This window comes from Dermacentor variabilis, chromosome 4, assembly GCF_050947875.1.
Source record: "Dermacentor variabilis isolate Ectoservices chromosome 4, ASM5094787v1, whole genome shotgun sequence".
In the NCBI taxonomy this organism is placed as follows: domain Eukaryota; kingdom Metazoa; phylum Arthropoda; class Arachnida; order Ixodida; family Ixodidae; genus Dermacentor; species Dermacentor variabilis.
Genome location: NC_134571.1, coordinates 82463313 through 82490010, shown reverse-complemented (window position 1 = coordinate 82490010; position 26698 = coordinate 82463313). Strand labels below are relative to the sequence as shown.

The 26698-nt window shown below is 44.0% G+C and overlaps 1 protein-coding gene across 1 annotated transcript in view; it reads right to left on the bottom strand.

Moving 5' to 3' along the window:
• Window positions 1–405: 405 nt before the first annotated feature.
• The window catches only part of Etf-QO (electron transfer flavoprotein-ubiquinone oxidoreductase), a 40851-nt gene continuing 14558 nt past the window's right edge, over window positions 406–26698 (bottom strand). Inside the window, exons 8-13 of the mRNA XM_075689589.1 lie at window positions 23623–23835; window positions 21194–21412; window positions 11348–11513; window positions 10301–10483; window positions 3662–3883; window positions 406–730 (exon numbers count right to left, since the gene is read on the bottom strand). Coding sequence (XP_075545704.1) covers window positions 567–730; window positions 3662–3883; window positions 10301–10483; window positions 11348–11513; window positions 21194–21412; window positions 23623–23835 — 1167 coding nt within the window. The 3' untranslated portion in view covers window positions 406–566. The remainder of the gene's footprint in view (window positions 731–3661; window positions 3884–10300; window positions 10484–11347; window positions 11514–21193; window positions 21413–23622; window positions 23836–26698) is intronic.

Genomic DNA, 26698 nt, shown 5'->3' with positions numbered 1-26698 from the left:
GCGTGGCAAAGAGCTTGTGCCCGTGCTTTACCTGGTTTGTCACAAAACTTTCCCAGAAGGTCAGAGCCCTGCAGCTGTCCTCTGCCAGCATGCATAATTCTAATGCTCTCTTGAGCCGCATCTGTGCCATAGCCCAAACCCAGCCTCAGCACAGACAGCAAGCATGCCAACTACTGACACCAACCAAGTACCACTCAAGACTTGCCCATGCATGGCCATTTGTGGATGACGACACTGCCAACCAATCGCCGAGCTCTGACCAGGACTAAGAGCTTGTAACGTTGGCCTTGACATTGCCTTAATGAAGGGTGCAGACAGCGTCACAGTGTACAGTTATGGAACAGGGAGTGCTTGGTAGGCTGCTCTGCAGCAAAAAAAAAAAAAAAGAGAGAGAGAGAACTCGTGTATTTGATGTAAATAATTCTCTTTATTTGTACATTGTTGACTCATATCCTCAATTTTTAGCTAAAAAATATACACCTAGCCCGGTTTACCCGTGTTGAATTTATTGACTCTGTTGTCTGAGTACTCCTGGTTTTCGTTGGCCTTGCCTCGTGGGTGATTGTTCACATGCCAGAGTAAGCAGGACCACCACCGCTTTCTGGTGTGACCCAATTGATGTTCTGACTTGGATCTTTGATATCGCATGTTTTGCAGTGTATGCAGTTCTGGGCGTTGATTTGCAGACGCACACCTTCGCCAGTCTCCTTGGGCACATATTCGTACACACCTGTGAAAAATGACAACTACTCAGCATAACGACAGTGGCTACAGTTGACAAGCAAAAAAACTGCAATGGAGGCATTCAATATCTATAGGTTGTCTGTCTTCAAGAGACAGTCAACCACGTCACATATAAGTGTTACAGAGTGACAAAATATCGAAATGCCATGGCAGCAATGTCTCACAGAAAATAACTTTTTTTAATGAGCACTTATATTTAAAGAGGCGTGTCGTCGTTGCCATTTGCACTTCACTGGCCACAGGTACCAAGTCTGCACGGGCGGTATTCTCAAGCAATCACTCTTAGAGATACTACTATCACTTTAGCGAGACTGCATTGGAACTGTTGAAGTATGTGGCCGACAGCGTTCTTGGCACTGTGCAGATAGTGAGCTAGATAGAAACACTGGCAGCCACATACGCTGATGCATCCGTTAGCGAGTAGCATGAAATTTTGCAAAAGTGATAGTATCTCCGAATGTGATTGATCCAGAATACCGCTCGAGATCGTAGTTGGCCACAAGATGACCCCAAAGCAACCTTCAAAAAATGCGCTCTGTCACCATCTTGTCACGGCACTCAAGCTGTGTCAGACAGCTCTGATGGCAGACTGTTGCACCCGTGAACACAGTTAAGGTTTCATATTTAAAAGTAATGAGCAGGTGATCTTTGGACCCACTTTCTCTGAAAAAAGATGCACGTTAGATTGGGCTAAATATGGTATGTGTTGAATGTGCTCCAAAGCATGCAAGCAGCTGGGCAGAACTGGAGGGTGCCAACGAAAAGGAAGCTTATGAGCACTCTGCTAATGATTGCCTGTGTACATTGCCTGTGTACTTGCATCATGTAATTATCTGGAATGATGTTTTAAATATCATGACCTTGCGAATCACTAAACCTATGTAAAACAATATGGCAGCCCAGAATTGGCAGTCTGTGATATTGAAAATACATGGGTACACATGGTGGGATATGACTGTGGCCAGTAGCAGTAAGCACTGTCTGTAAGCACCAATGCTTTCAGTCTAGTAATCACTGGTAAACATTTTTGTGAGATTCCATTCAGAAATGTTTACTAATGTGAACAGTCATAATTTTTACTATGAACCTAAAAAAGTATTTTTTTACTTCTAAAATGGAAATCTATGCTAAAGAAAGTATTTCACTGTATGGTTACGTTACATATACATTTAAACCTTGATATATTTAAATCGGTAAAATTTTCAATTTGCTTCAGTTATATTAAAATTTCATTCTATATTGAAATTTGATCTTTTATGAAAAGAAGTACAGTTGCCAAATGATTTTTCTTGCACGGAAGAGGCCACAAAGCTTTCCAAAATATTGGGCAATTGAAGAAAGCAAACTTGAATAAGAAATAAATTCATTACGAAAAATTTAAATTATGAGGTTTTATGTGCCAAAACCATTTTATGATTATGAGGAATACCGTAGTGGAGGACTCCGGAAATTTTGACCACCTGGGGTTCTTTAACGTGCACCTAAATCTAAGTGCACGAGTGTTTTCGCATTTCGCCCCCATCAAAATGCGGCCGCCGTGGCCGGGATTCGATCCCGCAACCTCGTGCTCAGCAGACTGAGTAAATTCATTTTGTTGAACTTGTGAGTCAGCGAAGAAAAATATGGTTTTGTGCCACGTCGACGATATCTTAACATTGGCGATACAAATTACGCAAAGCCAGCTACGCTTTCGTGTCCACTCTGCTCCTGTGTCTGACAGTGTCACTCGCAGTGGGACAACGCTATCGTGAAAAGCACTACCAGAGGGAAGCGAATGCTTTGTATGCCTCTCGCTTCACCGCATCTCCGAAACTCAAGAATACACAACCTCCAGCACTAAACACGTGGGAATAGAGCGCACGATGCCACACCGCCTTAGCTCGCCCAGTCCTTGCACATGTGACAGATTATCTCTAAAACAAGGTTACCGGGCTGCATGTGCGCTCAGCCATACTGACAGCCATGTGCAGCCATGTCCATGCTAGAAAGGAAGACGCGCGCCAACCTGCCCTCTCCTTCCTTCTACCGCCCTGCCCCACCACACACACTTGATTGCATTACTGCAAGCTAGCTCCCCTGCCCTCCTTTCACGTTGCTCGGGCGGAAAAACGGCACTCGTCAAGCCATCATCTTTCTTGGCTCATCCCCGCACACTTTCACTCTCACCTAAAGCATACAGCGGGCAATAGGGTATCATCGTACTTGGGCTTTGTACAGAACATGACACTGCTTCACTTGTTTTGGCAGTCACTCTGCTCTTGGTGGCGCGGCATGCAATATGAGAGGAGCACTCGCAGGCAGACGCATGTGACTCAACAATTTGACCATCTACGTCTGTGGAAGTTTTCATTTATCATATCACAGTGACTGGTGGCTGTATCACGGTGGCTGTGAAATTTCGTTATATTGAAGTTGTGTAATAACACACTTGTTATATTGAGGTTCAAAACATATAGTTAAATATCTCGTTATATCAATAATTTTGTTACATTGAACTTCATTATATCAAGGTTTAACTGTACATAAATACGTACATAAATTAGGCTGATATGTCCACATGCTATTTTTGAGGTCACACCCATGCGGAAATTGCTGGTTTAACGCAAATGTAACAATCTATTTCAGCGTGTACAAGTATCATCAGCTGATTAATAAAGGAAAAGTGAGACATCCACCCAAACGTAGCTGCAGAACTATTACATCATCATCAGCTGGTATTGAAATGCAATCAAGGACGAAAAGTGTGACATGCAATCACTTTGTAGCCGGTTTCTAAGTAGCCCGACATTTCGAATTCTGAATTGAGCTGCTGTTACAAATGCAACAATGCATCGGAGTAATATTCAAATTGTTTGCTTTTTAAATTATGCTGATATTACACCACAAATGAAATTCCTGCACAACGAATCTTTCTTGCCTGCAGGGCAAAATCGCTGTTCCGGTCCATTAAATATGGCATAGTTGCGCTCAACAGGGATCTTATCATCGAGGAGGGTCAGGTGAGGTGGTTGATTTCCTTCGTGGTTGGTGCCAGTCAGGGCGACGGAAGACGGGAGGTCAAACGAAACCACGTTGTCTGGCTTTGGATACTCGATGGGCTTGAAATTCTTGGCTGGTTCAAGTTTGCCAGAATCGGTGCCTGCAAGAAGCACAAACGTATGACATTAGGCAGACAGAATTTTGTTCCGACTATCGGGTAAGAAAACAAAAGGTTAGTTGGAAAAATGTTCTGATGTTCAGTAGGAAGGAGAAAATAGTTCCACTGATTGTTTCATAATGAGCACATCTAAGACATCATCAAGTTGCCTGAGATGTGCGGCTTAGCAAATTTGACGGCTCAATTAAGAGAAACCAAGTCTCTGTATTTCTGCGATGGATTTAAAGCAAACATTTTGGTTGACTAGTGTGGTGTTAAATGCGCCTATCAGCAAAGCTAAGACTGGCATTACACACTAAACAATCACAAAAGCATGTGAATTTTACTGTCGAATGCACAGTTCTCAATCTGTGGATTGCCGAACATGACTGTTTTGTGTAACGACATGAAGCTGTGCACTGATACCATAACAATTATTGTGTGAGTTAATAGATAAAACACTGCTGCTAAAGCTTCTCTTAAAGGGGCCCTGAAACACTTTTTGAACATAGCAAATAAACATTGTCAACCTTTTAACGAGCCTCCTGTGAACATGTGAGCCAAATAGTATTGCACTGCATGCAGCAGGGAATTTACAATCTCGTGTCAAATGCAGTTAACAAACGCATGCTCTTGCATCTGCAATGTCATCATCTAAAGCTGATAGAAAACAGTTGGTGACCAAAGCTATTGGCTGATTTTATCATTGCAAGAACATTCTCTGTATAATTGCTAATTTTGAGTTAAATAAATGAAAAATATATATGTCTGCAATCTCAAAAAGAAAGAAAAATAAAAAATTATGTGTGGCTCTGCTATCACAAACACCAGAGACTAGTGGAGCTGGAGGAAGTTAAGGCTTCAGAAAAATCCATGCCGTCTTCCTCTGTGGGGGGTTTCGGTAGGGACGGTGCACTAGTTAAGGTGCCCGCAACAACAGAAGCAATTTGTTGAGATGTCATATGTGTTGGTGTTCTGTGCCAGACGCTGCACCGACGTGATGCGGTGGCAACTGCCGCGCCTTAGCTCTGATGCATGCCAGCTCCGACGCCGTGTAGCTGATAGCTTCTTGAAATCTGCCGAAGTGCATGTGTAGGTTTTTATCGGAGAGCAATGACGTCACGCCATCTGTGTCCCTGCCGCGACGCTCCTTCTCCCCCGCTAGGCTCCACCCACCCTCACCGCGTCACTATGCTGCATGGTGCTATTTTTATACTCTGCTTTCACTCTCTCTCAGCTCTCTCTCCCCCAGCTCAGCGAAGCTGAAAATGTAAAGAGAAACCCAACGAGGTTATAACAGCTCCACTGTAATAATTTCATCTTTGCACTGCACGTAGCTGCATCTGCTGCATGTGGCCTCCAAGATGACAGCTGCGTAGCATAGTCTACCGTGGCCATGACGAAGCGCCATGATGAGCCCTTTTGCCACTGCGGTACTGAACTTGTGGCTAGGGCTTGGGCTAGGGCTAGAGGAACTTGCGGCTAGGGCTAGAACTTGTGGCTAGGGCTTCTCTGCTGTGTACCTTACAGTGTGGTAGCAGACACGAAAGAGGAAAGAATGCCAGGTATTGGTGCGATAACTCGACTTACAGGTGAAGGAATCAAAAATTTTTTGTGCCATGAGATTCGTGAGACGACATACTTTAATAATGAGGCCATTCTATGATTAGTTCGATAAGTGTTTCAGGGCTCCTTTAAGCATCTAGAGTAGGAATTATAGGCATAGGAATGAAATAGAGTATTTTTCTAATAATGAGCAGCCATTTTCAGCATTAATATAAAACGATTTTCATAGCCTAGTACCGCATTTACTCTAATCTAATGCACACTTTTTTTCCGATAAGACACGTCCAAAAATTGTGTGTGCATTAGAATCAAGTACAACCCTAAATTTACGTTACCACATCGCCATCGGCATTTCAAAATGACTGTCTCTTACATGCTTTGCATGGAGGAAGGAAAAATATAGGAGGGAGCATTATGTCATGCAGCCAGCCTTAGCAAGCGAATGCTCCATGAAGCCACAGTAGTGGCCTAACATGTGACCTCTTACGTCGAGATCACAGAGCAAGAATCTAAATTTGTTCAGATGTTTGCATAGGCGCCGACTACGGTGGGGGGGCTTTGGAGCCTGAGCCTGTTTTCCGGAGCCCTCCCCCCCACCCCCCTGGCTATGTCTAAGCCTACCTCCCACCTAAAGTGTCATTGCCAGAGTTTTGTCATCCACATCTGAGTTGCCTCGACCTTTTCACTTAAAATTTTGTTGTGGCTAATAGCTTACTGCTTCATTGTTGGCACGGATGTGCACAGCTTTTTATTAATACTTTCGCATTATTTCTGCAGATCCTGACAATACGAGGACAAGTGCATTAGAAGCGCTAGTGGCGGCTGTCTCATCTGTATTTTCTCACTTCAACATTGTTTTAGATTTCCACTGTAAACACCACGCACATACACAATATATTTAAATGTATGCACAGGATAGTTTATTATATCTGTGAAAGAGAAGCAGGTAGCCAATTAACAATTATATCTAAAGGTATGGATAGCCTATCCCTAGAGAATGAAAATGTTGCTGTATGTTCACCTCGCTTCAAATTGCTTTGCGCACTTTTTTGACCCTGAAAAAAACCCGTAGACTTCAGTGACCCCTTCGGCAGAGTCTTTTATTAACGGTGTGTGAAATGCATGTGAATGATATGTGTCTTAGTACTGCGTTTCTTTTCAGTAATCAACGCTGACTCACGAAAAAAAAAGACTTCTAATAATTTACATTTATTAGAGATGGAAACATCGTCACTTGCATGCAGAGGTCATAAATATATACAGGGTGTCCAAATTAACTATCGTGCACCAAGATTTAAAAATAAATAACAATGCGTTACTCGGAGAAAACTGTGTGCATATTGTTTCCAGTACAGTGGAGTAACTGCCAGTAAGTTTTTCGTTACTGAGATTTAGTTAGGTAACTGTGAATAATTACCTAATTCAAGACATACTATCCTAATTATCACAGTGTCAATGAGGAATTTGTAGGCACAACCAAGGGACATCTAACTGCGGTGTTTTCAGTGACATAGAAATTGCATACAAATTTTCCCAACATAAATAAACCCTGCAGAAATATGGAAAATACCATGTGACTGCATTTCTACCCGCATCATAAAGCAGTGCCCTTGAACAAGCTCCTTCCGAATTTGCCAGAACGAAAGGAAATAAAGAAAAACGTTGTGATCGAGTTAGTTCCTTATCTGCCGCACCCTGGCTGAAGTAACACGTCGCGTTTGGTGTTAGTTGAAAAGCTGTGATAGCTATTGTCTTAAAATAGATAAAATGCACGGATGGTATTTTTCCTTCTTTTGTTTGCCAGAAAACCTATCACCACAAAAGCCATTACCACAGAACTGACGTCAGCGCAAAGGTTTAAAAGTGCGTTTTGTTTCGTCCCAGTCACCATGTCTCTCTAATAAGCAGAAGGTAAACATGATTCTTGCCTTGGGAGCTACAAATGGCAACAAGAGGAAGGCCGCAAATATATGTATCAGTCATGGAAGTGTGGCGGTAGGCCAAACGCATCGACTATGATCAGAAATTATGAAAACCTGAGACAAACTGGCAGCTTCAAGAAACGGTGGCGGAGGAGTCCATCTGTGAGTCCTAGCCTACGCACATATGTTCTAGCATTTATGGCCGCAAACCCTCATGCTAGCCTGCGGGAAGTGACCGCCCAGGCACCAGTTTGGATGATTCTAATTGACAGCCTTTCACCTTTACCATCTTAACCTGCACTAATGCTTGGAAGACCTGTAGAATCATCAAGATTTCTCAAATTGGGTCCTCACAAAAGCCGATGAGTCGCTGGAGTTTTTGAGCAGCATCATGTGCACAGATGAAGCCAATTTTCGCAGAAACGCCCAGGTAAGTTTGCATAATGCACACTATTGGAGTGACTCCAATCCACACTGGATAAAGCGCAATTGGCACCAGTAACAGTGGTGGTTCAATGTGTGGCGCTGAATTTACGCCGCTGCGATAATCAGTATCATCTTCGATCACACACTGACTGGACAGCATTACATGGACGAAATCTTTGAAGGAGTGGTGGATGAGTTTCTCAGCGAAGTCCCACTGTCATGTCTTCCACTTCTATGGTATCAGCAAGGTGGGGCCCTGGCACTCAGCAGCAGCTGAGCATGAAACTGGTTGGATGCGACTTTTCATGTGCAACAAATTGGAAGGCACGGGCCTGTATATTGGCCGGCTAGGTCACCTGACCTCTCTTCACTCGATTTCTTTCTTTGGGGTTATATTGCTCCAAGTAGAAAATATATGGATTTACAATATATACAGTTACAAGGTTGTGGCTCAGTAGTCAGGGTAACACCATCTACCGATCGTCGAGACACTTCAACCTTCTCTTCACCTCCCAACGTCCTTTTGTACACAGCGGCACAAACTCGTACGTGACATTGACCCCAGGCAGCAGAAGCACCGTCTCGATGCTTCCTAGGGTGTCAGATCAGCGTGCGAATTATAGGGCTTTAGTAGCGAAACATGCACGATATAAGTTCTTGGTGGGGTAGAAGATGTTGAAGTCACAATATGAAAGATTGGGCTTACATGATCGAGACGGATGTCAGATTAGCTCAAGGCAAGGATAAGGGATGTCTGCCGTAGAATTCCAACGTCGGTCAATTGAAGACGTGATAAACTGGACTCAGTACTGCATAGAGCTGTAGAAGAAGACCTACTCAAACATGTCCTCTAGGCAGCAGCTGGTGTTCGACAGCGCTTTCGAACTTATTGATAATAAGGAGACACTGAAATATGATCTTCTTTTGTTCTGTTTTTTGTGCAGACGTGCCAATTGCCAATTGGGCTCATTTAGAAGTGGTGTATTTACTTTTCTGAACTTATCGGTTTTGCCTTTTCTCTACACGTGTAAAAATAAAACCGTCACTTTCATTTGGCTTCGGTGTGAAGCAAGTTTTTGGCGCGAAATACAGCTGCGTGCACACTCTTTCGATGCGGTGTGAGCAAAGCTGGGATTTTGAAACATTCTATGCCTATTACATTGTTCTTCACATTTCGTGCCAGGTCAGAGTGGCGCTTTGGCTGCATTATCAAGGGGGTTTTGTTATTAACATGATCAGTTGGCCTTGAGAGACGGATAAGTGTGATTTAGAAATGAGAGGAAGGAATAGCTGCGCAGCCGCAATACCTGCTGTTGGGGCTCCTTCCGTAAATGGTGCGCTGTCTCTTCGGGTTCGCGACAGGCAATGCAGTTGCTTTCAATCAGCTTACTTGAGTGTGCTACATTACGATGCTGGTGAGGTGAGGATGATTTTGTGAGGTTTCTTTGCCAGTCGAAAAAAAGTGTGCGCAATTAGTATGTCGCTGAAAACACCTCAACAAGATGTCATTTGGGGCTCCCTACAAATGCCTCATTGAAACTTTCATAATGAGGACAGTACTTCTTGAGTTAAATAATTAACTGCAATTACCAAATTAAATCTCAGTAACGAAATAATTGCTGGTGGCTACTCCACTGTACTTGAAACAATATGCACTAGGTTTTCTTCGAGTAAAGCAACTACTATTTTTTAAAGTCTTGGTTCATGATAGTTGGGGTAGCCTGTACAATTCACTCAGTAACCGAAATGAGGCCAAGCCGGATTCACTCAAAACCAGAATCAAAAGCAGTCATGTGCAGCAGCGCTTGTACTCAGACTCACAGCAAAAGAGAAAAAAAATAGAGAGATAGAGAGGCTGCAGTTTGCCGGAAAGGCAAAGCAGTATTAGTGATAGCAAAGTCTGCGACAATTACGCAAAGGAAGATTACACCACCAAGAGATGCCAGATTCTTGGTGGTGTGAGAGGACTCGGGCTGTGAAATTGAACTCTCTCCTACTATGAGGTCTGGTAAATTCTCATATAAGGCCGTCACTTCAGGGAACAATTCTTCAAGGTCAAACGAAGTTTTTTCAAGTGCAAGAAATATATATACATACGGGGTTCGGAAAACTGGTCTACTATGGCCGCCGAGATTAAATTTGTCACACATGTGCTCCAACTTTATGCTGGATTGGGCACAGCTAAGGATTTGAAATATTTGAAAACTATTAGAAAAATATTTATATTTATGAATAGTAATGCTTATTCAATTAGAAGACGGAACCAAATAAAACCATATTTGATTCGTTATTCAAAAGTTTCTAATATGCCCATGTCCCTAGTCTAGAGATGTCAACAGCCAAAAAATATGTTTTACTCGTGCTACGGGTTGAGCATAAGCTTGACAGCTCGCACAAATAAATGATCCTACTCCTTTATAATTAAAGCTACGTCGCCTCTAGGTTACATAAAAGAGCAAAGATAAATAATAAAAAGGGGAGACAATTCTTTAATGAATGTGATTACCTTTGTGGGACAGGGTCCAGGGCTCCTTGCCTCGACAAAGGAAGTAAAAAATTCCTGTGTACACGACCGAGCCGTAAACACCCAGTGGAGTGTTGAAGGAAGGCCGGACGTTCCGCACAGAGTGCAACTCTTTCCACACTGGACTGTTGCGTATCTTCTGTTCGTAACTGCTAGGCTCTAAACCTGAGGATAATAAAATTCATGAAATTGTTCAATAAAAACCTATCCAACCAGAACGAGCCATGTATGCAAACAGTGACACAGGAATTATTTTTGCAATGAGCTGTCGTGATGTGATGCCAGGGTGTTGGCTTTTGTTACCATCACTGTTGCTTTGAACTAAGAAACCTGTAATCTCCAGCTTAGTGGGTGCAGCTTATCAGTCTACAATTTCAAGTGTGCTTTCATGCCCTTCATCACTTGATCAAAGAGCTTAGTTACTTTACAATATTCACAAGCATCATAATTACAGATGTGGTTACGGTGCAATCCACCTTATGATGATATAGTCAATACCTACCTCATAATTAAAGTCAACGTTAATGCGATTCACATTAAAGGAGTGTAAACACCAAACTTAAGGCTAAGGTTACTATAGCATAAGCTTTGCAAGCTTCCAACAAGGAGCGCTTTCACAAAGTATGACTGACAGCAGACGGCTAAAAGGTGACTTATTTCAATTTTAAAGCCTATAAATGAAACATTGCTCCCTTCTCCGGACTCGTTGCGATAGCCATCATGAAAATGTCATTGTTGAGAGCAAAACAGTGTGACAGCAAAGATGCTGGCAGCAATGCATTTTCAGAGCAGCTTCATGAGTATTTGCCGAAACATGGCCAGGAGACGCAAGTGCACGTCTCTCACCTAGCTCCAGTGTCGACGAATGTGGTAACACATTGTGAAACTGTGCAGACAACAGGCGAGTTCATAGTCATCAGTGCTTTGGTGGTTCACGTGAACTCCATGATGTCGGATACTCCCAAATCCACATATTTCTAAACTGAAATGTGGCCACTGCAGCCAGGAATAAAGCCTCCAAGTCCTCACCTTTAGTTGGGGATGCATTCTCTCCCGTCAGAGTTTCGAACACAGCCTCAGCCGCAAGCATGGCACTGCGCATGGCATTGTGGGTGCCCTTCACCTTGGGCACATTCATGAAGCCAGGGCTGCAGCCAACCAGGCAACCACCGGGGAATGTTAGCTTCGGCAGGCTCTGCAATGCCATATGAAAACATAAGAGCAGAGCAGTAAATCACTATCATTGCCACCACTACACCAGCCACTACCGTCAACTGGGTAGCTAGACAGAAGTGCCTGTGCTCCGGAACGACCGCCTTAGCCTGTAGCCTTTTGAGGACTAGCAGGTTCTCAGACTGCAATATAAATATCGGTCCTGTGACTATGTAGTCCGTCCATTTCTTCAGTTATGCAACCTGAGACATGGTAACGCGACATTGCTGATTGCTCAACAGGAGTACTGACACACATATCTTCAAAGTTGTAGAAGCTCCACCATTATCACGATGTCATGACACCGAGCAAAATTTGCTGATGCTGTGTGCCAGCAATGCTAGGTAGGATGACATGATCTGAATAAGAAGAAGAAGATGGAAACAGAAGAGGCAGTGGAATGAGGAGAATGAGGAAATGACTCATGGAAACGTGCATCATATTTGTTCTGTGTTATTATGTACAGTACCACTACATATTTTGGCGCAGCGACAATATAGACTGCGATGTCGGTGACATTCCTTGTAGAAGACTGTGGTGGTCACTTGGTTTTTAAGAAATTCCAGGTCCAAGACGAATATGCCCTCGCCCTTCCCAAACACAACCACGGGTGAGCTCGTCAGCACTGTCTTGGCTGAAGCCTCTATGTCATCCAAGTTAGTTAGTGAAAACTTTATTGAGCTCTAGTAATTGTGTTCTTCTGCGGCTGGGACGGATTCTTCAGGGGAGACTTCTGCCTTGTGTCTTCCCCGGAGGCCTTCACCCGCTGCTTCATCTGTCCTCTATCGCAATGGTCAGCTGCCCTCAGTCCAGGGCTCCACTGGCTTCTGCTATCCGTCATGCAAGCCACACTAGGCCTAGCTGGTCTTCGCAATGGTCGCTGGAAAGCACTTCCTCCCATTGCTCTGCACTTGGGTGTGATATGATTGGGACTACATCGGTTTGTTGACATGCCCACGTTATGTGGTATAATGTGAGTTCCTCACTGCACCATGGACATTTGTCCTTATATAGTGTGAAGTGCATTTTACTTAGCACGTTAAGGTTAGGGTACGGCCCTATTTGTAGTCATCTCCATGTGACAGCTTTTTCCCTACTAAGGAACTTGTGCGGTGGGAGGCACCACTTCCTGCTGCCTCTGTAATTGTCTAAAATAGCCGAGTACTCTCGGGGTACAGGCATGAGTTCCTCGAGGCTGTCGACGTTGCACGCTCAGTAATTAGCGTACTCTCAAGCTATCCCGTCCGCCTCTTGGCTCCCTGCCACCCCCATGTGTCCCAGTACCCATACGATAGTGTGTGTGATCGCTTCATGTGGTTCTGTGCCTGTTTGTTGTTGTGTTTCACAGTCTACTGAGCAGAGTATGTGGAGTGCTCGATGACTGATTCTGCCATGCAAGTAGTTGCGGCAAGCTGTTTGCGAGTCCGAGAGTATCGTTGGAAACTGTCAGATAGTCCTTCGCTGCCGGTGGAGCAACGGCCACTTCTTCAGCCTCAACCTAGCAGTCTTGCAGTGAAACACTGCTTCTCTCACGTAGCGCCGAGTCGATAATCTTCTCGATAAAGGGTCAGTAGAAGTAAATCTACCAACACCCTTATTCGGTGAACTTGTGTTGAAGTGGCTTCAGACATACCCTAGCATTAAGCCATCTCCATTTGATGTGCAGTCAGCTATTCTGCAATCATAGGAGATACAGCAGCAGCAAATGTAGCAGCAGAACAAGCTCAATTAAACGTTAATGTCAGCAGTAAACTTTCGTGACAATTGCCATTTCGAAAGTGTGCGACCAGAGATATTTGATAGCTCCTCCAGAAAGTTGGATAGGTTTCTACGAGCTGGCTGCATAAATACAATGGATGGAAGTCCGACAGAGACTGTATAGCTAACATGCGGCCATCTCTTGCTGGACTAGCAAGAAAATGGGATGAGTCTCGGCTGTTGTATTGGAAATGCGAACCATGGTCCAAATGGAATGCAAGCTTTATAACAGCCTTTCAAGAAAATTCAGCCTAACAATGGGACTAGGCTATTTATTACCGCTTAAAGCCTGGTACTTCAACAGAGTATTTCCTTGGAGAGCAATGCCTCCGTTGGATTGCCAAGTCAAAGCTGCTGTTAAAATCAGTGCTAACGCTCATTACCCATGAGCTACCAAAGGAACTGCGGTGGCTGATGCAGGTTAGATGTCCCGAAACGCTAGAAGCAATGTTGGAGCTGTTGCAAGCTTTTTCACACTACTGGATGGAGAGAGCCAACAAACATTGGCACGACCCTCACAAGATATCAAGTTGTAGTTTCCACACCACTTACCAGCCCTTTTCACAGGAGATGCAGGAAGAAACCTCCAAATTTGGTTCAGACATTTCAGGACCCATTACAGTAGCCGACCGATTTTCTGGACCTGGAGGGGACCGAAAAATAGTCTGAATAAAAGAACTGCCTGAAAAATCTGTGAGTCGCAAAACCGAACTTTATTCCAGCTAAACTGGACTGAAAAAGTAGCGGATGGTCCCTTGTTTTAAATTCCTACTTTTTGTAACGACGTCTGCTTGCAAGCGTCATGTTCTCATCGTACACACTAGACGACAATATTAGATCGTTGACGTCTTGCATTGATGGTTGCGGGCAGCCTGAGATGTCGTCGTTGGAGTCCGAGTCGCATTGCGGCTCTGCGGTCACCTGGCACACGATCTCATCGTCCGTAACCTCCAAGCACAACTCTGTGTTGTTGTCGATTGCGGAAAACTCATGAAAAGTAACAGCAGCGAGAAGGTCCATCCCACTGCTGCGCAAGTCAGCAATAAGCTGCTCGCCAGTGTTGATGTCTTCAGCGGTGCCATTTGCCTCTTTGGTAACGGGCCCTTCAGAGTTGCAAAATCCAGCATACGTAAAACAATTTGCAATCGTTGAAGGCTGAAGAGCCTTCCAGGCATCCGCTAGTATGCCAAGTGCAGAGAACAGGTTTACGGAGTACGTCTTCCCACTGTCAAAGCACACGAGTGTGCAGCCAAGTAAACGACCCCGGTAGTGCACCTTGAGATTTTTAATGACCCCTTGGTCCCATCAGCTGGAGCATACTAGTTGTATTCAGCGGCAAGAATTCAAGACTAATAGCTTGCAGGTTGTGTACAGTGCCGCGTGCCCCGCAATTGTCTACGACTATTACGACTTGCCTCTTCTGGCGCTCAAACATCCGCTCCAGACGGCGGATGTAATCTTCGAACAAGTTTTGTGTAATCCAGGCTTTTGTATTGCTGCTGTACCACACAGGCAGGTTCTTCGAACCCTTAAAGCAATGCAGGTTTTTTGCCTTCCCTATCATTAGAAGGGGCAGTTTCTCTGCGCCAACCGCGTTTGCTCGACCATGACAGGTACATTCTCCTTACTATGCTTCCCACCAGCACAGGCCTCATTAGTAAAGGAAAGCGAACAGTCCAGCAGCATCTTGAAGAATAGGCCTGTCTCATCACAATTAAGAATGTCTGCAGGAACATACTCTTGTATCAGAGCCTTCAACTTACTCGTCCGGTAATCCGTGACAGTACATTGATCCACGGCACCGCTCTCCCTGCAAACCTTCTCGAATCAGACTCCGTGCCTTTTCTTAAACCCACGGATCCAGCCGTCGATGAACTTAAAGTCCTGAATGCCCATTTTTATAGCGAGCATTTCAGCTTTTTGCTTGAGCATGTTGCCCGAAACGGGGAGGTTCTTTGCTAGGACTCCTTTCAACCACAGCTGCAGGGCCTCTTCAAGCTTCGTATGTTATCCTTTCTGGTCATGTTTTGTAGTTTTGCAGTGCGACTGGTTGACTGCAGACAAGGTCTTTTCTTTGTTTTTTCACGTAATCAGACAAGGTCTGTTTGGAGATATTAAACTCCTTCGTGACGTCGACTTGGGTCCGTCCTTGCTCTATAAGCCTGATGGCGGCGGCCTTCCTGTCATGTGTCACAGTCGAATATTTTCCACGCTTCTTCAGCACATTCGGTGGAGGTGGGTGAAGAGTATGGGCCATGGTGTCGAAAACACGTCGGCGTTGCGCTAAATGAATGGCTGCAACACATCGAAATAGCGATGATATTTTGTACGGCGGCTAGTGATGGTAGGCAATGATTTCAATTGCACTGTACTGGATAAAAGCCAACAGATCACTGCTGTACGAAAACGTGTGCGACACCACCTAAGATACCGAGGCAAAACTGACGATGATGGTGATTATTGTGAGTATCACCTGGCGTTCATAGGTGGTGCCAAACTGACTGCGCATGACCGATTTCCGGCTCTCGAAATCGCTTCCGCCGCAGGCTACAGGCAAAAACATGGCCTTTAAGGTTGGCATTTCTTACAACAGGCGCCACCGTTGCTGCGAAGATTTGGACGCCTCCCATACTTGCTAACCAAATTACTATACCGATCCAAGCCACTTCACGTCTGATCCGAAGCTAGTCAGGCAGCTCAAGATTCAAAATTGCGTCCTCCCTGACTCGTAGCGCTGGTTCGCCGCAGCAAATTTTGTCCGGAAAATGAGTTGCGAAAATGCATTAGCTCTATGGGAACCCTGATGGTGCATTTATGAAGTCCGGAATATCCATTAAGTCTGAATTCTTTTAGTCCGAAAAATCGGTCGGCTACTGTAATGCCTCATGTGGTAAAACATTTGGCCAGGGAGAGCAAAAAGAAACAACAGATATCAAAAGTGTGCCTTTATTGATTATGGAGGCCATCATGCTGATATCACCAAGCCTACTGTATATTCAGCAAGAAGCGAACGAACAACCTATGCGATAGCAGTGCTTCGGTGTCCATCAAGAAAAGCAAAACCAGAACATATATTCCCTGGCAAACGAATACTTGTACAGGGCTAAGATGGCAATGAATGTGAACACAGTGAATGGGTTTGTGTTAACTTCAAATATCAGCCACAGATACAGAGGTACTAGCTTTGGCTATTAAAGACGTGGAATATGATTTTCTGCCCTCCATTCCGGACATGAAGTTAAAAAAACTGAATATTTACTATGATGACACTGAGTCTATGTGCCCTGGTGTGGATAACACAAATGCGAAACCCAGCTCGAAACAATAAGAGTACCGAAGAATGTGAAAACATTCGCCCAGTTTATCTAGAACTGGTCTGTTTAGGAGGCTACATGCCGGCCACAACCAAGTTTCAAGTCCCATTCAAGTTAAATGACACAAGTGTGGTACGAAAGAAGCCATATAATCTAACAAAAGAAAAAAAGGTGTGGCTTAAAGAAAAACTATAAGAGATGCTGGATGCCAACATCATTCAGCCGTCCATGTCCGCATTTGCATCACTGATAACAATAGCTCTGAAAGAAGATGGTAGCCTGTGGCGCTGTATGGACTATAGGATAATTAACAACCAAACACACCTGATCCCTTTTCCAATGCCCAAGATAAACAGTGTTACAGATGAAACTGGCAGCTCCACGTGTTTTTCTAGGATCTATACTTGTGAAGCGTTTTGGCAACTGCCACTTCAAGAAGAGACAATACAGTACACTACCTTTATTACCCCTTTTGATATACTGTAATTACTCGAATCTAGGCAGGCCCCGATTCTAAGCCGACCCTCGAAAGTCCAAAGCCAGAAAAAAAAATAAAAAATACTCACCTCGATTGTAGGCTGAACAAAAAAGCGAGCACAAAGTTCACAAAATGTAAACAGCATTTGTTGAATATGAACAGGCCAAGCTCAATCTCACAAACACAAGCAAGGAAAGTGGGAAGGAAGTCATGTGCATGGATCCGGGGAAAGGGTAGGGAGGGATGGGGGGATGTGTTTTACTCCGGGCCGCTGTATCTTGAAAGCCATCTGCAAGGGGGACAGAGTCTGGTCGCATGCTGTGTTTTCACAGCTTAGTTCGCATTGATGGGAGATGCATCAATTCATCAATGACACGAAGTCAATTCGCTCGCTGCTGCTGCTGCACTTCCTCAATCCAGCATTTTGACAACGAGCTTCCGCGATCATCAAGTGAGATGTGTTCATGTTTACTTGTGCGCATGTGACACTATGCTTGCTAATTTCATTAGTACAGTGAAACCTCCTTACTACGAACGCCACATTAACAAACATTTCAGATTAATAAACTTTTCAGAAATCCCCTGCTGACGTCTTATAGTTTCAATATAAATATATTTCAGCACTACAAACTCCAGAACACCAAACTTTTCAGGATAACGATCATTATTGTTTTCCTGTGATATTAACAATGCCTCAGTACTACGAACTAATATTAAGAAATCTGGCGATTCTTAGATTTCCATGTATCTTCCCGGCAGCAAAAACAGTAGGCAAGCAGACGATAAGGTGCATGGGTTCAGAAAACCTGAGACAGCACCGGAGAAAAAAAGAATGCGAGCGAGCGGAGGCGACAACGCATCAGGTTTTGTGAGCGCATGCTCCGCCAAGAAAAGTGTTGCCTAGCAATGGAGGCGCATCTGTTCTTTCACCCTTCTGTCTGTACATGTCTCTTTATTTCGCGCTTCTTTCTGCAGCCGTACTAGCTACATGCCGCGCAGTGAAATGTAACCTTCATACTCGCGGGGATGCCACACAGTCACACTTTGGATGCCACACAGTCACACTTTGCACTTTCAAGACGGTGTCGTTTACGTGCTTGCGCTTTGACATAGTTCAGGTGTCCGCCTCAAGCGAGACAGTTGCGGTGTCCATGGCAAGAAATGTGAAAAACAAACAAAAAACTAGAAACATTATGCTTTGGAGGTGACATGGAGCTATCTTTTTGTCCGTAGATTTCTCGGCATTGGCATCTGTCTGTTTTGTGTGCATCACTCCAATTTACAGTGCTTCGGTGATGTGTGGCGGCGGAATATATGGAAAATAGCAACAGTGTGTGCCGAGAACCAACAGCAATGTTTTTATGGATAGCCCATATGGTGACAACTTATGAAGTGATGGGATAATGGGTGGAATCGTTAATTTTGGGGCTTTCGCTACAACAATCTTTCAGAATAACGAACAATTCACAGTGTTCCCCTGATGTCCCTTATATGGAGATCTCTTTGTATACCTATGTTTACAAGTGATGTGGGGATGCGTGACTCTCACGCCTCCCCTGAGATCTAGTTTTCCCGCATGGCTCGTCTCCTGCAGGGCGGCTTCGCCCGCCGCGTGGCCTGGCGCCCGCGGCGGTTGGAGTGGTACAAGCGCGGTGCGAGAGATGGCGCGAGCGTCGCGCCGCTGCGGGGTTACTCGGGCGTCGGGAGACAAGGCGCTCGGGCGGTTGGGTTCGAGACAGCAAGCGGGCCGGTCGTGCCGCACGTGCAGCGACCCTCTTCCCCGGCGGGTCGGCGCGCGGCGGGGACGTCCCGCGCGCGCGCGCGGCGACCCATGCTTCTGCGAGACCGCCTCGCGTGGCTGCCTTCGAACGCGCCACGATTCGCGTGACTGTACGCGCGAACGACCAGGCGTTGGGATCCAGCATGGGGCGAACATATTCGCTCGCTTCCGGTCGCGGTGAGTCAGACTTCTAGATTTGTCGCGCGCCCATCGGCATGTTTTGTGGATAGCAACTCGGCTAGCAGGCACTGATCTATGAAAGGTGCAATAAATGCCCTTGTGATTGTTTGCACTACTGTGTTGTCGTTCCCTTGTCCCAAGAGCACGGTGTGAGAGACCCCACAGTTTACATGGCCGATAAAACTACTCTCCTTACTTCGTATAGCTAGCTAACTGTCTACTAATTTGCTATTGCAATCAATGCTTCGCCTTTTGGACGCAGCTGCAACTTCTTTTTCTTATCGATGCCGAAGCCCCGCCCGGCTTGAACGTTTGACGATGCCTCTGTGCTTAGTACTTTTCGTTTGAAAGCGGCACTATAGTGGCATGACCTATTTGGTGCCATTACGATAACACCATGCCGCAAGCTGATACGACACAGGTCAAAATGGCGACATTGCTCATGTACTTGAGTTGGTTACTGGCACGGCTAGTAACAACTGCAATACTGACTTTTCTAGATGGCACTAGCTATGCACCAGATTTATCAATTTCAATTAAAAACTGGTGCATTCTTTAAAATTCTTGAATCTAAGGCAACCTTAGAGTTTGGTATATGATTATTTGAAAACATACTATAGGCCTAGATTCCAATAAATACGGTATACGAGTACAATCACCTGCCGTTTGGCTGGAAGAATTTGCCAAGCTGGTTCCAAAAGGTGATTAACACTCTTCTGAAACTCTCCATTGGTCGTTTTCGTAACGTTTGTGTGGATGACATCATTGTGTACTTCAAAAATCAGCATTTACATGTAGAACATCTGGCACATTTTTTAGTGAGGAGCCCCGAGTCTGGCATGAATAATTTTGATCATCTTGGTTCCTTGATGAACAGAAAAAACTTGGTACACAAGTGTTTCCACATTTTGACCCCTGTAGATCTGTCCATTGTAGCAAAGAATTGAAAGCACGACCCTATGCTCAGCAACTAAATGCAACTGTCAATGAGCCCCTGCACAGGTGTTTCAGTTTGTAAAGCACTTGTACCGTATTTATTCGAATCTAGGCCTAAAGTTTTTTTTCTTCAAATAATCATATACCACACTCTAGGGTCGGCTTATATTCGAGAATTTAAAAAAAAAATGCACGAGTTTGTAATTAAATATGATAAATATGGCGCATAGCTAGCACCATCTAGAAAAGTCAGTATCACACCCGCGATTAGCTGCGCCATCAGCCAACTGAAGTACATGAACGAGGTCACTATTTTGACCTGTGTCGTATCGGCATGTGGCATCCCTATGCGTCATCCCTAGCATGGCGTTATCGTAATGGCACCAAACAGGCGATGCCACTATAGTGCCACTTTCAAATGAAAAGTTGTGCTAGCCGCAGAGGCGTCGTCAAACATTCAAGCCGGGCGGGACTTCGGCAACAATGAGAAAAACATCCGTCGTTGGAGGGGGCAACGGGGGATGTTTTTTGCGTGTGTCGTAACGAGGAAAATAAGCACACGATAACAGAGAGGAGCTGTTCGCCGAGATTGCGCCGTGTTTCGATGCTTGCGAACGTCCGTAAGCGCACATGTGGTCTGGGCTATAGCGATGAGGCTAGCAGTGATGATAATGTAGAGTGAGCTCGGCATGTTCATATTAAATAAATGCCGTCTTCATTTTGTGATCGCTGTCCTCACTTTTCTTGTTCGATCTACACTCGAGGTAAGTTTTTAAACTTTTTCTGGCTTCGGACATTTGGGGGTCAGCTTAGAATCGGGGCCGGCCTAGATTCAAGTAAATACGGTATGTGGAAGCAGTAGCAGTTGCTTTATCAGACCGAACACCTTTCAGAAATTTAAATAGATTGACATAATGATTTCCCAGTTGGTAAAGAGTGTTGTGCTTAGTCCATACATAGCTGCTCAATTTAGCAGCAACAGTGAATTGGCTTGATGTAAGCAAAAAAGGCTGATGTAGGGCATTGACCTGGGCTAGCTGCTACTGCCTTGTTCTAGTGACTATAGCACACACAAAAGAAAAGGAACACAGAAATATACAAATACAAAAATGACAAATAAGGAACACTTGTGTGAGTTTTTTTTTTTTTTTGTCCCACATAATGGCACTCTAATCGCTTTGAACAAGCAAGGTTCTGCAATCAGTAAAGGAACGTACCTGCAGGCCACCTTCATTGAGAGCTCTTGCCCCATAGCCAATGCGTTTGCCCCCTTCGAGTATGTTGCGTATGTGGGGGTGTGTCTTATATCGCTGGAATTCCTGGTAGGGGCTTATGTACGGATTGTGATAATCCAGGCCGACTACAAAACCTATGGACACCAGAGGGGCACCTTCATCCAGGTGGTACATAAACGACCCTCCGTAGATGTCCTTGTGCTGAAAAATAAGGGTAAAGCAAATTCGCCAGTGTAAATTTAACCTGTTTTATTTTTGTACAGTCAGGCATCGTTATAACGACTGAAACAAAAATAACTTCTTAACATCCAATACCCTTCATAAGTATACACACTATTATTGCCAAAACAGAATTGATAATTTTTTATGTAGTTCATTATAGCTGATAATTCACCATATCCATGTTCATTATATTGAGGTTTGGCTGCACACAAAAGCATCACTTAAAGGGGCACGGCAACGTGTGAGGGAAAGCTTGTTGAGCGGTGCCAATGGCATCGCCGCGACATGGCAATGTTGTGTGCTCTGTAAACACGACATGACAAAAGAGAGTGCTGCTATGATGTTTGGTTAAAAATGTAATGTGTGATTTAGCTTCGCAAGATACTGCGACTACTATGAAAAAAATTATGAGCCACTCCACTCTGTGAAGGTGGTTGACCAGCGAAGGTGTTTAGCACACAACATGGAGGTGACACATAATTTTGAACAAAGGTACAAACTCATTTACTGTCTTGGTGGGTGGTCGTTATTTCACTCACAACTGCAATCACATTCTTTGCTAATATCAAATTGATGCACGTATGGTGCTGGGTGGTCGGTTGGGCCGGATCAGTGTGGCATTGCAAGGGATATGTCTGCAACACGGAATGCGTAAACTGCTCCCTTTCGGTAACGACGCATCCACATTGAAACTACCGACGACAACAGGGGTAGTGTCATCGCAGCTAAGTCACGCAAGGTGAGTAGCCACGAACCTTATTGGACTACGAGTCATTGCATTTTTTACTTGCTTATGGGGGTGTGAGACATTGATGATCACAGTTTTCGACATGCTGTTCTGTATGTTGTATGCATGATTAGAAAGAATTTAAACATTGCTCCCTTCACTTTGCTGAGTGCTTGTAGTCTCTGCCTTACGGGCAAGACTAAATACACTGTATGAATGGAAGTATGAATGTTTACGGGGGTATAAGCCATTGATGATGATAGTTTTTGTTCACGGAGAACAAAAATGCATATAACCCTAGCCATATACAGCTTCGCTGTAAAAAGCTATGGCATTATGCTTTACAACCATTTTAAGTATCACAGAGCCATGGGCAACGTGTTGCAACTACGGGAACAACGCATCACATGCCCACCACTTCGTCACGTGAACAGCCGCCTCATAGAAGCTGTTGTAACCATAGAAATGACATCATGGTCTCCGAGATTAGGTCGTGTGCCTGATCATGGAGGCCATGTGAACACCATGGAACACGATCAACAGGCTGAGCAGACTTAGCAATTGTGGCGCAGTGACTTTCACTAATGCGCTGCTGTTATTGGTTGACACCACACGACCTCATGGGAGAGAAAAATATGAACCATAACACCACAAAAATTCAAGTGGAGGGCAACTCTCATCTATCTTGTATTTTTAATTTTCTCCGACCAATAGCTTCGATTTGTGTGGGTCAATTTTCATAATTCCTTTTGTCTGTGTTCTACAAAATGCTGAGGATAGATCTAGAGCAAATATGGTGACTTGAAAACGGCATTGCAAGCAGTGGCCTCACTAGGGTTGCAAAACACCCTGGGAAGATGCCACCCACCCGCTCTCTCTCCCCATTTCTCGTTTCAAACAACGAAGCACAATTCTATCCTGATGGCTTGCTTTTGTTAGTTTTTTTTCTTGTTTTTCCCTTTTCGTGCTCACTTTTGCTGGTTTTATTTCTTTAGGGAGAAATACAGCGCTGTGGCTATCTGAGTCTCCAATCTGTAATGTTTAAGGTGACACTAAGATGGTGGTGCTGTGTCAACAAAAAGCAGTGCTTGGCGATAGCACCTACAAAAGCCAATTTTTCTCAAATTCTTCTGCATATTACTTTCAAATATTTCACCATGACACAAAGAAATGTCTTGTAAGTGTGAAAAAAAGTTTAATAAAATCAGATATTTTAGGCAAGCCAGCCATTCCATTGTCATGTACCCTCTTAATTTCCAGGTTTTTTAATGCTTTTCAGTTGATACGAATTTCAGGTGATACAAATTGTTTCACTGTCCTGAGAGATTTGTATTATAGAGAGTCTACTGCACACAATTTCAGGCCAATGTTCTCCCACCCAGGCAGCTCATTTCGATTATGACCATTGCTCTACATAATTTTGAGCCAGAAAGCTGTAAAACAAGCAAGCAGAACTGCTCACAAGTGGCCAGCCAATGCTGTGCATGACAAGGCCCGGTCGGTGCTTGGCGGGGTCTACCTCCCAGAGCTCCTTTAGCCCCAGGCCGTACGTCTGCGGCTCGCAGTCCTCGCGCAGATTGAAGCGCTTGAACAACTGCTTGGCCAGGTGCCCGTGGCACCCCTCGGCAAAGATGGTGCACTTGGCATGCAGCTCCATGCCTCGCTCAAAGTGTTCCTGCATGTCAGCAGGAAGAGAGAGTGTGAAACGCTGCGTCCACAACATGCGGGGACTGCTACCTAAGTGTGCCCACTTTGAATTCAATTCAAACTATATACATTAGAAATGATACATAGTTGTGCATATACTGAAGGAGGTCCCAAGGTTTAATCATCGTTGGCAGGACCTCCTGTGCAAGTAAACTGAGTAAAACTACAAAGAAATAACAAAGTAAAAAAGCAAAGCAAACGAAAGAGAGCATATATATATATATATATATATATATATATATATATATATATCAAAAGAAGAATACATATACAAGTGCATCATTTGAAAAGGTGGCAGTGCTAAAAAGAAAGACACACATGGAGACAGGACGACAAGGATGAGCACTTAAATTCCAACATGATTGTGAATGGTTCACGAAAATATGTGCTGTCCAAGCCAGGGGTTATCATCTGCACATGCATAAATATGCCAGCTTTTTGTCTGCCCTCTCCAAGTATAGAGATTCGTTCACATTCTGTGATCTCCCATGTCAGATGCATTTTACTTTGATAACAGAAGTGTTTTCAAGGTTGGGCAAACAGTCCTTGCAAGTCGGATAATGAATTGCCAGCAAACCTTCAAAATTTTTTTCTTATCAGGCATATTTTACGTTGTTTGCATGCTCCCTTAACCTCTCATTAATGCATCTCCCAGTTTGGCCAACTTACACTTTTACGCACCTTAAAGGAATTTCATAGACCACACCTTCTGCACATTCAACAAAAGACCACCTGTGCTTTGTGCCGCAGTCACGCTGCTGGGTTGCTGCCAGGTTGGTCAACCTACAAAGCTTTGACAGCATGTGGGGGGGCAGAGAACATGACTTGCACATCGTAACAGTGCTCCCCACAAGCTGTCAAAGCTTTGTAGGTTGACCAACCTGGCAGCAACTCAGCAGCGCGACTGTGGCACAAAGCACAGGCGATGTTTTGTTGAATGTGCAGAAGGTGTGGTCTATGAAATTCCTTTAAGGTGCGGAAAAGTGTATGTTGGCCAAACTAGGAAATGTGTTAACAACAGACTAAGGGAGCATGCAAAAAACATAAAGAATGCAAAGAAAAAAACATTTCGTAGGTTTGCTGGCAAGTCATCGTCCGACTTGCAAGAACTGTTCACCCAACCTTGGAAACAATTCTGTTATCAAGAGGAGTACTAAAACGCATCTGACAGATTCTGAACAGATCTCTAGACATGGGGAGGGATGTTATCAGCATGGCCTCCATCACCCTTGCATACAAAGAGCTGGCATAGTTATGCAAGTGTAGATGATAACCCCTGGCTTGGACAGTACATATATTTTCGGGAACCATTCACAATCATGTTGGAAGTTCAGTGCTCATCCTTGTCTTCTGTCTCCATCCGTGGCTTTCTTTTTAGTGCTAACACCTTCTCAAATATGTACCAACATGCCCAATTCGCCACATTAATAAGTGCATCAATAATGTTCAGTGGCAGATGGGATTATATATAGTTTAAAAACAGAAATTGATTCAGGTTCTTCTTAATTAAGGTTTTTCTTATACATTTGCAAGGAAGATATAGTTTTCATACTATTATGTAAACTATTCCAAAATGTTACTGAAGAAGAAAGCAATGTGGATCTACCATAATTAGTTTGGATACTAGGCAAGAATAAGTTGTGATGGGTAGCGAAGTGAGTAGAATTAGGATTAGAGAGCACATGTGGGAAAATGTCTAAAGTGAGGTCATGGTCACAGATTTGAAAGAATATAATGCTGATATTATAAAAATAAAGGCTAGACAAAGGTAAAATATTAAGATGAACAAAAAAAGGAAAGGAAGGTGAAAACCGTAGAGTGAACTTAATGTGAACTGCTTCTTTCTGGAGTTTAATCAATGAGGAGAGGTGAACGAAGTATGTATGTATGTATGACTGTGCAAGCAGTCTTATAAGAACCTCCTCTTGTAGATATTTATGTTAACAATGAGCTTGTTTTCCTTCCTTCTGCATCAGCTAAAAAAAAAAAAAAACTGAAAGTGAGTGAACACTGCTTCCCTATCACTATCTGTAAAGGAACCGGCTTTCTTGAATCGTCATATATGCACACCATCTTTAACGTGATGTCACGGCCCAGCTGAGACGTGCAAGATGTTCATGTAAAACTGTGCAAGTCTCTCAAAATAAACAGCTGAAAGTTTGCAATGTATGTATTCATTGTTAGGTCGACCCGTGCCGTCTTAATGCTATATAGGATCCCAGTATAACAGATCAACGAGCCCAAACTACTGAGTTGGATAAAACACTGGAAATAATGCAGCCCATCACACCAACTCTAATAACACACTATCCACAAGTAAACTACCCTGACTGAACAAAAGCTGAACATGGCGACCCATTCCATATCGTCCTGCACAAGTGGCATGGTCTCTGTCAAAAGTTTCAGCAGCTAGTCCACGAGTCACAGGATCTGTCAAGTTGTGCAGCAGGGTTCCTGTAGCATGCCTGGCACTCCAAAGCACAGTTACAGCACTTGTGGAGGCTCAGAGTACAACAGTTATTTGGTATTCATCATTGCGGATTACTAAAATAAACAAGAAATTACAAACTTGAACACCTCTCGGAAGTAATCCCCGCAGCACGAACTTTCATCCCTATTTATCCAATCGTCAAAGATGGTAAAGGCATCAAACTAACTGCACAAGGTGAAATCATGTCGACATTACACACAAATTGATGAAAGCGGAAATGATAGAACACATTTGAATAATCCCTAACTTGTTCACACACAAATTGTCCATGACAGTCCACTATACACATGTATTATTGCAACAGTCAAGCTATTACTTGCAAGAGGAGTTCAACTTTGTA